We start from the raw sequence: 12,417 nt of genomic DNA, 5'->3' as shown, positions 1-12,417 counted from the left end.
TTTATGTGGAAGAAATATCGATTTTAAATATGCCGAAAATTAACTTTATTGTTTGGATATTTTAATAAACACTTGTTTTCTCTTTAAAAACCTACTTCCCCCCAGTACAATCTTAGACTTATTTATTTCCGGGAGCGTGTTACATTTATTATAGTTATTATTTATTAATGCTTTTATTTTGAAGGAGTTGAGATTTATCAAACACACATCTCTGTCTCTTTTCCTGTGCGCTGACTCGAGCTCAGAGATTCGAGTCTGCAGTCCTCGTGTGGATCAGGAACATTAGCAGTCCTCCTTGCTCCAACCGGGGCTCCCACCAAACCGGAATTCCCGCTCTCTTATCTCATCTCTCGGCTTTAGAGTCGCAGCCCAGGGCCTGGACCTGCTCTTAGTATTCCAGGAATGCTGATGCGCTGCCTCTCAGACGGGCTCTTGTTAAAAATAGAAATTTACGGCACAATGCGTCAGTGTTCCCTTTAAAGAGTTGCCGAATCTATTAGGCGTACTAAATGTTTAATTCACAACGAGCAGATCTTTATTGATACTGTGATGAGACCGGCTCTTTTGTTTGCTTTAAAGAATAACTTTATTTTACTTTACAAAGAGATCTCCAAGAAGGCTCTCAGATATTGAATCTATATCCAAATACAAACAATCTGTATACAATCTATTTAGACATGGGTTAAATATTTTATATGTACCAAGCAACTTCAAAAGTCTTCTTGTTTGTCCAAACCTCAGAGGAACACACTTCCCGTGTCAGCTCAGAAATGGCAAGGAGTGACATGTGCAATAGCAGTCTTATTACAGAGTCTTTATGGTTTTGGCCTTTTTCCGGGTGACCACCTGATGACTGACGATGTCCCCTGGACAGCCGGCGGTGACGCGAACGCAGAGGCACGACCTGTGGCGAATACTGGGGCTGGGATGAGCGGGGATCAACGCGCTGCGCATGCGCACAAACCCAAGTCCCTTTGGAATGACAGCGGGGTTGGGTCACATTTGGATTTATTCTAGGAATAGGTCACGATGATTTCTTCTCCCAGGGGGCAGGTGAAGTCTTTATTAAGAGGCTCTGAGCGGGTCCTACATGGCGGGGGTTGTTGGCAATATATGGATGTAACGGATATATAACGGCAGCGTGATGTGTAGGAAAAGCACTCTGCTTTTTGGCATTGCGCATCGGTCAGCTGGCACCGAGTGCAGAGTTGGCTGTAATGTTTGGAACTCTGGGGGGGGGGGGGGGGGGGGGGTTTCTGAGAACAGGACAGGTGCAAACTTACAAAAAAACACAAAACACTTCCCTCTAGTGGGCGTTTAGTATATTGTACAAAAGGCAGGAGGGGGCGTTTAAGAGCTTCAGCACAAAAGAACATAAAAACTATTTTTGGGTGAAAATCTGCAAAAGCATCATCCATAAGTTAACATAACAACAAGGTGTTGGCAAAGGCTTTGGATCAAACCCAATCAGGTAGTGATAATACTGACTGTTGCATCCCACCGAGGGGCTTGGTGTAACAACACGTTTGGTAGCTGATTTTTAGATCAGAAAGCCGCCATTGGTTTAATTCTTCATGTGCACTGATGCACTTGGTTTTGATTGTTTCAGGTTTGAATGAGTCAGGTACTACATACAGTATCTGTTGGCCTCTCCTCATAAATTTTATTTTGTTTTAAAGGAGGCAGGTGGCATCATTTGCTCTCAGACTCCTGCAGAGTCATTTATCACCTACTTTATTACCTGCTCCGGAATAACATCTCAATCCCAACTGAATTTCTCTCCTTCCTGGAAAGATATGAGTAGAGGTGGGAATCACAGTCAGTCAAACACCTCTGAACCAGTATGTTACTGGGTAACGTATTATTATTATTATTGGGCACAAGGTGGAGGGTTAGAAGGGTGCACTATAATTCTAGTTGTCCATCAAAAATGAAGAAAAAGAGCTCCTGAAGTCTGAGCCCCCATCGGCCAGGTAACCCAAAACCTGGAGTGGGGAGTCAGCGTGGGATATGGGGAGAGGAACAATGTGGCTCTTTGTGCAAGCGGGGCAGGGAAAACAAACCGTTTCCCCTGGAAAGAGATCATGTTCAGGCTCCATCTGAGAAGACCACACAAGGCAGATCAGAGCCATGTCTGCTGTGTACGGTGAAGAGGAGGAGCAGAGAGAGGAGAAGCGCATCTGGATGGCCACACACTTGTGCACAATTAAACATACACAGCATTGTCAGGCAGGGAGAGGTGCTCTGCGATATTCCACGCCAAGCGTTCGCTGAAAGCAACATGTTATCCAATAATGATCCTTGGTCCGAGACGAAATCTGCGAAATCTGTTCTCCTCTTGTCTTGAGATAACATGGCCACCTGGACAGCTCTCCAGGCAGAGCACCACTCTGTCAGGCTTACGCACTGGCTGCAGGGTGTTGTCCACTAGAGGGCGCCGCACCGCCACACAGTGTTAAGCAAGGAGTCTTCATCATGTAAAAGGAGGAAGAGCACGAGAGAAGGAGGAAAAAGTGGTGAGTTTTTATCAATTCTGGACCAACTGTGCGTAATTTTCTATTTCTAGGGTATCACATATCAAACCCTCCAGTCTGGATGCTCGTTCTTTAATCCGCCCATTCTCCATAAACACTGAGGAAAAGGCTTTTAGTCATGTCAACACTCAGATAACAGTCACAGAGGGTGCAATCAAACTAGGAACATCTGGCCTCTTTTCTCTCTCACACAAGAGCAGAGTTTCATTGAAAAACACGCATTAAGCATAAACAGACAGACTTATATGCTCACATAGGAAGGCCAAAGCAGGGTTCTGTATTCCCTCTGTCCCATCGTGTTTTAGTTTCAAACACTTCAAACGCAAATACCCATGCGGTGGGATCGGATTACACGGAACTATAAAATACCCCAAATAAATGCGAGGGGAAACTGAGACGATTTAACGGACTGTTTCCTGAGGGGAAATCCTCCACTTGGCTGTCGAGTCTGACAGATTCCTTTCTTAAATACTTTTAGCAATGGAGACAAGAGGAAAAGGACAGCAACGTTTGGCACAGAGCACATAGGTGATGACTAAAGTCGTCCACATACGGCAGCCAGCTCTTGTTACACACAACACAGGGCCATAAATCCATCTGCACGACTCTGGCAGCACGCTGTGATTTGATACGTACCGGTTGCTAAGGGGATGTATAAACCCACAACAATAGGAAAACCTTAAAAAGGGAACTCACTACGCAAAAGGGAATCGTTTAACTTTGACACAAACCATCTGGGGTATAAGATAAAGGTTTGTGTTTTGCTTTTCCTTTCAGCACACATCAGTTTGAAACAAAGCTGGCTCGTGGCCTTCTGGAGAAGAACATGGAGAGAAAGCAGGCCCGCTGAAATCCAAACCAGCTCTGTAATATCAGCGGATTAATGCAGGGACGTACAGTAAAATGGTAACACGATCTCATTATGGCGAGATACCAGCTGGTGAGGACAGCGGGTGGTGTTACAGCCATTTGGACTACCAATCAGGCCAGTGAAATCAATAGGCCTTTTGATTGGTCCAAAGTCAGGAGGGATTTTTCTGTTGCATTTGTAACAACATCTGGTTGGCAACAGTCAGCAGCTAGAAAGGGAAGTGAAATAAAAGTGTTTGAAATGGAGAGAAGGGTGGTAGAAATCCGCGGGAAAGGCAAGAGAGTCTTATAAGCTGCCTGATCGTCAGCGCGGTCTCCAAGTAAGCGCACCAGTTTAACTTTGAGATCCATTGATCCGGTGTCCAGATTGGACCTCAAGGTCATAGTTTAAATTCATTACATCCAGTGAATTTGTCCTTCGTCTGCTTGTTCAAAATATCTCCTCGACTTAGACAGAAAATATCTTGTCAAATCTGAGATCCCCATCAGCATCGCAACTAGCCAGGGTTGTGGTGTCGTGATCACCTTTCAAAGTGACTCTCACTGCCTGCACCCTCCATCTCCAGCCTCTGTTGTAACCCGAGTTTGGTTACTGGGATTCACTTTCTTTGCAACTATGCTGACTAACTGAGACCTGTGGCTAAACTGTATATCTGTGAGGAACACTAAGCACATCCCTTCCAAACCCTTTGTAATTGTAATTTAATCTACAAACAATGCCCAGAAGACAGAACAGCCACATCAAAATGCAGCTGGATTTAGAATGCTCATGCAAATCCGTGTAAGTGGGCAGATTAGTCCTAAATTTACCCTGACCTGATCCAGCAAATGTTTAAACGTGCAACTCAGTAATGTCACATGAACCAGACTCACCTCCATCTGCTACTTATTCTGGTCTCGGATTCGGAGGCATCGTCTCTTCAGAGGCGGCTCCATGTCTGCACCACTGGGAATATTAACAGGGCTCCGCATGCTACCCTTGTCCCTGAGTTTGGGCAAGAGCAGTGGGGTGGTGCTCCCACCTGTTTTTGACACTGTAGGCAGAGCATAGGCATGGTCCTCATCGGGAACATGGGGGTCCTCTCCTACCTCCCCCGCTACTGCTAAAGATTCTTCAGACTGACTGACTGGGCCTTCAACCCGCACTGGGCCTATGACAGAGCACTTGTTCTCTTTGATAGCCTCCAGCTCACTGAGCGGAGGATCAGGGGGGGCTGCTGGTACTCTTTGGGGAAGAGAGTCCGGACTGGTGGGTGTGGACGAGAAGGATATCCCGTTTAGACTTCTGAGATGGTCCTGAGATGGCAGGGCTGAGGAGGTGGCAATATAAGGATGACTTTTAAATGTAGGACTACTTGAGGCGTGCGCATGTGGGGAGTGCATGTCCTGGTGAAGATGGATATTATCATTGGAAGGGGACCTTGGTAAAGGAGGGGTGGGTCTGATGATGTTATGGAGTCCAGATCTGGTAACCTGCCCTGTCCCTGACTCCTCTATCCCTGGTTGGTCAACAACTCCATTGACACTGGGCCCCTGCTTCACTTGGGTCCTGGGAAGAACCCTTTGGATTACTTGCCGCTCTGGCTGTGGCTGTTTAAAGTCTGTGATCCCCTCTGATTCGGAGCAAGGGGAAATGTTGTACAGCACTCTGGGGGAGGATGCTCCACTTTGAGGTCCTGATGTTGGGGCAGGGAATGAACTCTCAGACCTAACCCAATCCGTATCCCTCGTGCTGGCATCACCTGGAGAGGAACGACCTTGAGTCACCTTTCCATCGAGTTTGTGAGATAGCGCTTCATGGACCCCGGGAGATGGCAGCCTTTCCCTGGATTTACACCAGTCTACCCCATCTGGCACAGGTTGGATAACACCACTGTGGTTTTGAGTTTCTAAGGTGGCTTTAGGTGGAAGTGGTATGGGGATAGGAATGGGTATGGGCACTGGCAGTGGAACAATGATGGGATAAGGCACAAGCACAGTTGGCTGTGGGAGAAGAGGGCTAAAAGAAGGAATACCAAAGTTCATTATTGGCGGTACTGGGACAGGACCTCTTGGCATCATGTTGAGTGGAGGGGAGTGCAGGCCAGGGAAGTAGGCTCCGGGGAAAGGATGGATCAGTCCAGGAGGATTAATTGAAGAAGAGGTTGGAGGGTGCAGGTGTGGAGAGTGAGGAGGTCTTTGGATTGGGCTGGAAACAGGGCCTGGGTGTCTTGGTGGGTTGGCAAGTGGGCTTTTGAGGCCCTGAGCATGAAGAGGGGGTCTGATGAAGGGCATGGGGATTTGAGGCACCGTCTGATGCTCCAGGGTGGTGCACGCAGGAGGTGGAGGATGAAGAGAAGCGGGTTTGGGCGACACATCCACAGCTGGATTATGTAGAGCAGGCTGGATGGGTCTCTCCATCGTTCTCAAACCAGATACATGGACTTTGCAATTAGAAAATGCCTCTGACGGGGAGATGGAGGGGGCTTCTGGTGATGCGTGTGCTGTTGTAGGGTCTTTGGGAGACGCATTCTTATGATGTCTTTCTCCCACACTGGTACTGCTGCTCCACGACTCAGGCGTGAGTAGTTTTTGTCCTGTCACAATGCTGTCTGGCCTTCCTTCCTGGTTAGGTCTGCTTGGGCTTGAAGTGATGAGTGCTGCACGGGCTTCCCGGTAGAAGATATCCATCTTGTACTGATTCAGACACTTGGTGCTGCAGAACTGCAGTCTTTCTTCACCGGACCCAAAGTCAAGGTATTCTTTAGTGTGACGCACATGCTTGCACCAGTCACACACCTGTGGCACAGGGGAGAGAGACTGCGAGGAGTTATTGAAGTGAAGCTGAAACCCCCAGAACAAAAAGGTTGTTTGAGACATGTTTACTTTTCCAGAACCCGTGAGAACCCTTTGAATGCCCTAATCTTGACCCTGTCTGGCTTTATGCTTAACTCATTAATTAAGTAAACCACATATAATAAACATCCTGGTGTAGGAATGGGCTGACAGTCAGGAAGTGACACCTGTATGCAGAAGTAAAGGAAGGAAGCCTGTGTTTTTCATTGTGAGTCATTTTATTTTAATAAAAATTTTGATTTTAACAGAGCTCAAGACCTTTAATAGGCTGTCTTTTATTATATTTATTACTTTGTCTGATTTTGTTTCTTCATAAAATGAATAAAATTGTGTTATTAAGCAGTAAAACTTATTATTAATATTATTATTTTATATTTAAGTACATCAAACACCAAATGTAATGTATATGTAACCACACGGTGCTTTTATTAGAGTGTAAAAACAACCATTACAATTGTGTTCTATGCCCCCTCATAATTTTCCTTTAAGGGTTCTGGAATCTTAGGTGTTAAAATAATACTCTAAAAAATGAACAAAGACAAAACCCATTGATGGTCTCTACTTACTCTGATGTTGCTATTTAACTTCAGCACCAGTCTGGGTGACTCCTCTGCATGAGGCCGCTGAGGGGATCTCTCACCATGGAGGTCCTCGTCTCTGGCCTGACGGGAAAACCATAGAGGCTCGTGACTCACAACCACTGGAAATCCGGAGCTCACTTCAAAACCAATTTGATTGATTCATTTCATTTTGCCATGAGGTCGCCGCACTTGATTTTAATCACAGCAGTATGTCGATCCTGATCCTTAAAAAAGGTTCTTGCTTCTTGAATTGAATTGAATTATGTGTCAATTTCTTCAACTTGACATACAGAGGAATTAAAATTGCCTGTCTCACTATCCCATGTGTATACAAGCAGATTTCATACAATAGAGCGCACAGGCACAACAAAAACATCCTAAACTCTGAGGTAGTAATAAAGTGCAAATAGCTTAATTAGCTTTACTGTTTAACTGGTGCTAAAACAGGAGGATATAAAAGACAGGATAAACATGTAACACTAGTAGTGTTTCAACAGTGTATAAGGAAAGCAGCGTGCTGTGGGGTAGGGGCCCTGTTATATGGTATATTTAGTTATATCCGGCTATATTCTTCTATTACAAGTGCAAAATATAGCCTCAAATCAAGAGGCTTGTTGTCAAGTATAGAAGAGGTTTGAACTTCAAGACACTAGCTCCTAAAGGTCAATATAACAAAGGGAAATTAGTGTGTTGTGAAACACATACTGCCGTACAACCTAGATTGATAATGCAGGAGACGTATAGTCATATTATTAAAGGCTTTGCGAGGATTAATACACGTAAATCCTCCTGATTGGTGCAATTTGATCTGCTGAGGTTGGGAGTGCTCTCCCATCTCTCTGACCCATTGAATCGTGTTGAGTTACGAAACATGAGGCAGCTGAAGGTAAGGTATGCGCTGAAAGTGGACACCTCGCCCCAGGCCTGCTGGCTTTCCTCTCAGACAAGCAGCGACAGGCCAATGGCAGCGCTTGCCTCCGAAAAACTAGAGGGTTTGTTGCACACATTCTGTTCATCCCTCCTTTTTGTCCCCGCTGTCTGGCAAACACAACCGCCACAGTCTAAACAACGGTGAGTGTGAAATGGGATACAGCTGCTGGGCACGCCGCACCTCAAAAAGAGCTATATCAGTGTCGCACGGGAAGGTGAAAAATCATGGCACTGTGCACCGGAGTGGTTCACCGCAGTTCCAGCTTTCCTGTCCTCCAGACCGAAGGCACTTAATGGCCGGCCCCTGCTCCATTAACATGAAACTGATACTAAGTGTCCTCTTGAAAGTTTGACCTCTCTCCCGCCATTCCAGCACTAGCTCCTCTATCATAACTAACACAGCCAGATCTCCAATACAGCTTTAATTTAGGGAAACAGCCCTTCATCTAAACATGCATTATCTGTTTATTAGTCATCAGTGTTCAGCCATGTTTACCTCCTCTCATCAAGTGGATGTGTATTGTGCACATATTTCGTTCACCACCCACCTTATTGCGTTTGAAGTACGCACGTCTGCAGGCAGCAAAACACTTTTCGCTGCAGAAGCTCTTGAGCTCGGAGCCCATGCAGAGAGAGTAGCGTTTTACCCCTTCCTTCTGGCACCAGACGCACACGATCTGCACATTCTGTACGTCGTCCACTGCGGGGTAAAAACAGAAGAGGTTTTAGGGTAATTATTGACTGTAATTTGAGATGGTAGGACTACCCAGCTTTGTCAAAACAACTTAGCTGCTTTAGCGGATGTGGCTGTCGGCTCTAAACGGGCCTTTTTCTGACGAGGCCGCTAATTACAGAGGCTTTAGGCAACTTTATGTCCGAAAATGTTTGAAGAGATGAAACTTTTCAGTGGAGTAAATGTGGAATAGATATGAAATGGTGCCCTTTAAACACTGGACTGGCGATTTAGTCGGTCATTTTTGTCAACATTTTACTGATTTATGGGCTCGCAGCTGTAAAAACAACTATAAATTTGTAACTTCACTTTCATCTGGGCTTGAAGGACATGACCAACACCTCGATTTGGTGTTGACTTAATCTGTCAAACCATGACTGTGCACTACCTGCTGAGGGCTTGATAAGGGGCACGATGACGGGGGCGCTCTTGTGCTCTTTGGGGTTGGTCCGGGATGGGTTTGCTGAGGAAGAGGAGGAAGGTGAAGAGGAAGGGACACTGGAGGACTCTCGCTCTCCAGTCTTCATGGTGAGAACAGAGGGGTTGACTTTGGTCTCCAGGCTCCTGGGTTTTGGCGAAGAGTTTTCTGCAATGCATTACTGAATTAAAACCACAAGCAGTCTGGTGTCTTAAACACACCGCCGGACACGTAACCGCGCCCTCCGCTGTCGCTTGGTGCAGATGCGTCGAGAAAGGTAACGAGCATCTGATTGAATGAAACCGGAGACGCTTCGGGAGAGGGTTGTCTAATGTGCTCCATCTGCACGGAAACCTGTGGCTCCTGCTCCGCTTCAATGGGAGCCTTCCTGTCGGTGGACCCTCGACACGTGGCCCCTTACCTTTTAGCACTGACACATGCTGGCGCCTCTCCCGGTAGTTCCTCATCTCGTTGGCCTCGGAGTCTCGCAGCTCTACTTTGTCGTAGCCGTACCACCCCAGCAGCTCGTTCATGGTGCTCTCTGCAAAGGTCTGAATTAGGAAAAAGAGAAGGCTGATGAAGGTTCTGTGTAAAGGGATACTGTAAGTGAGCCCCAGCCTGGGAAGTTGGGACCGTACAGTATGCGGCTGTGAGTGGAACTTTTTTATCCTATGTTAAACATAATCAGACCGGCTCTGAATCAATGCAAGGGATTCTTCCTCAGCTTCGGCCCAGTTGCAGAAATGAATACGTGCACAGTGGAGTAGTGTATGACGCTTTTTCCATGATGTGTTCAGGTTGTTTACCCTTGCTAAATCTGAGACGGAAGGCTCTAAAACCTAACACCAGTGTGAAATCAATGAATCATTCCCTGTTTATCTCTTTTAATTAGAAAAAAAAGGAGAAAAGAAAAGGGTTCTCCGCAGATGGGATGTGTGGTCCACAGATTTTCTTTTTTTTTTTTATTACGACCAGATGAAAAAAACACAAAGGTCGCTCTCATTATCCACCCACCCCCTCGGTCTGTTTTCTGAAGCCAGGATTGGAAAAGAAACTTGATCTGGCTGAGGGTGGAAATCAGAGCAGGACACCCTACACCACTGCGAGGTCCCACGGTTCTCGGAAATGCCCCACTCCTCTCTAGTTCCCCCGTCTCTCTCCTTCTCTCTCTTCAGTGTCCATCCCTCCCTCCCTCTCTCTTTTGCGGCAGCTTTCCCTCTCCTCGTCTCCTCGTCTCCCCATCCTCACCATCCTCCCCTCCATCCCTGACACCCGACACAGTGCCGCCTCTCGGGTTTCACCCTTTTCCAGCCTGCTGTGGCGGTTGTGCCGTAGTGCCGTCGTGGACCCACTGCACATTCTTTCCCCTGCTTTCCTCACTCCGACCTCTGCTCTGCACTCGGGCCTCAGTGAAACGGATCTCTCCCCTGCTTACTTGACTTTCTGCTGTGTGTGTCTGGGAAAGTGTGTGGGTGAGGGAGAGCGGCGGTATCATATCCAGCTAAATATGCCTAACGATGATTAAAGTTAGGTATCCAGTGTCTGGTGCTGGGTTCGAGGCTGACGTGGAGGGAGTGGGTCCCACTGTGGCGTTGAAACAGATGTATTACAGACACAGGCTGGACCTCAGCTGTGCTCCAGATCTTGGCCCTCCTGCCTTTCCTCAATTTTATCATTTCATTATTCATTATTCAAATTAGTATTTTGACTTTTGTTTTCCAAAAAAATAAATGCATAAATGCAGCCCCAAGACTGTCCGCGCGATGTTCCTTTCAGATGTGGCTCTCTCTCCCTCTTTTTTTTTTCTCACCCTCTCTTCCACTTCCCACAATGTTGTTTCTGTTTCTTTCTGGCAGTTCATACAAACATCTGCTTTGTGAGAGTGACAAGCCATATCCCAAACCACAGAGAGAGCCGCAGCCAAAGGCAACAAACCGGGGCCGACCCTGAGATCCAGCCCAGGCTGGCTCGCATCAAGTGCGGATAGGATTTCACATGTTTTGATTAAAATTAGTAAAGTTGTAACTCTACACCTCCCCTGGTTATCAGGCGCCACAATCCAAACTACTTACGCAGAAAAAGACACATTTCCTTTCTCATGAATATCTCCTCCTTCCACCTACCCTTTCCTTTTATATTTCCTTTAGTTAAGGCTGTCACAAAGCCAGTGTCCAAACCAAAACAAAGCAGACGATCCGTGGATTCGTTTCCATGCAGTATAAGCCGGGAGTCAAAGTGTCTGTTGCTGTGATTTAAATCAGTCTGTGCAGGGGTAAATAGACAGAGCTTCTTAAGTTACACACAGTCACTATCATTGAACCGCTGTCTGGTGTCACGCGGGCCACCCAATGAAGGTGGGCGATGGTGCTTTGGTGTTTTTCCACTGCAAAGCGGATGCGAGTTATTTTAGGTGCGTAAATACGCTGTCTCCTCGGGAGAGCATGACGGCTGGCCCACAGTCACGCAAGAGCGAGGAAGAAGTGACGCACATCTGGATCTCCGCTGGACAGTCGTGTCCGGCCACAGCTGGCGTGACATGGCGTCACGACGGGAGTCGGACCAGACCAGAGTCGGTTCCCTTCGCATGTGTCGTGAAAATGTCTTCCGTGTCTTTGAGTTTGTTATTTGTTTGTTTGTTTTGTTTTGTTGGGGGGTGTTACATCATGGCTAATTTATTTTTAGTGACGGTTATCTTTACAAAAATTTTTTTTCCATGAATGATGGCAATCAAGCTCCGAAGCCAGTCAATGAAGACCAAGACAGTTTGTCTTATTCCCAGTACAGACTTGTGCGCACTTGGCTCAAATCGAGACGTCGTGCGCGCGCGGTAGTTTTCGCTGCATCCAAATGATTTAAACTTCTCGAACACGTTTTTTTTTTTAAAAAAAAAAGAGTCTCACCTTCATCTCCTGATTGATCTCCCTCTTCACCGGGTGCGCAGGCTTCCTGCTGCGTTTATTTTCCGGAGGTCTGCCTTTTTCCATCTCTGGCATAGTCCTGGTTCTGGCTGGATCCGACCCGGATCACTGTTGCGCGTCCGTTGGAGCGTCTTTAGCGGAACTGTGGAGAGTGAAAGCTGTCACTCCTGGTGACAGCGCCTGTCATTCCGTACGTCTCAGTCCCTCAATTGGGGTTTCTCACCATTTGAGTCCACTGAACATGCGTGCACTCCGTGCGGGAGTCTCCGCCGTGAACAATCGCCACTCTCTCCTCTCCAACACCAGCAAAAAGCTGCCGGGAACAGAGACGCGGCTTCCGGTTAAGGACCTCCAGAATAATACCTCTGTGGATAAAAACAAACTCTTAAAAATGACCACAGACAATGTGCACAAGAATACGAAATATTACATGTTTGAAATGCAAAGATATAGGCTGAGCCTTAAATCTCTCTCGAAAAGCCCCCCCCCCCTTTTTTTTAAAAACAATTTCGCACACCGCGACCGTTTTCCGGTGTTTGCAATCTCCCCAACTTGACGCCTCCCTCCCCGGACAGGCGAGGGTGGGCTCTGAGTTGAT

General features: G+C 46.8%; 1 protein-coding gene across 2 annotated transcripts; it reads right to left on the bottom strand.

Moving 5' to 3' along the window:
* Positions 1-562: 562 nt before the first annotated feature.
* On the bottom strand, positions 563-12,193 carry LOC130515844 (sine oculis-binding protein homolog). Of its 2 annotated transcripts, XM_057016380.1 has the most exons (8): positions 12,043-12,193; positions 11,802-11,961; positions 9,323-9,452; positions 8,872-9,069; positions 8,299-8,450; positions 6,806-6,901; positions 4,278-6,203; positions 563-2,468 (listed from the first exon to the last, which is right to left on the bottom strand). In XM_057016380.1, the coding sequence occupies exons 2-7, from the start codon at positions 11,892-11,894 to the stop codon at positions 4,287-4,289; spliced, it is 2,586 nt and encodes an 861-aa protein (XP_056872360.1). In that variant the 5' UTR covers positions 11,895-11,961; positions 12,043-12,193; the 3' UTR covers positions 563-2,468; positions 4,278-4,286. The 2 variants fall into 2 exon arrangements, with proteins under 2 accessions (XP_056872360.1, XP_056872361.1); XM_057016381.1 differs by having other exon boundaries at positions 4,278-6,182; positions 11,802-12,129.
* Positions 12,194-12,417: the final 224 nt, after the last annotated feature.

This window comes from Takifugu flavidus, chromosome 19 (assembly GCF_003711565.1).
Source record: "Takifugu flavidus isolate HTHZ2018 chromosome 19, ASM371156v2, whole genome shotgun sequence".
NCBI lineage: Eukaryota > Metazoa > Chordata > Actinopteri > Tetraodontiformes > Tetraodontidae > Takifugu > Takifugu flavidus.
The sequence above is the reverse complement of the archived record's forward strand: the minus strand, read 5'-3'. Positions and strand labels throughout refer to the sequence as shown.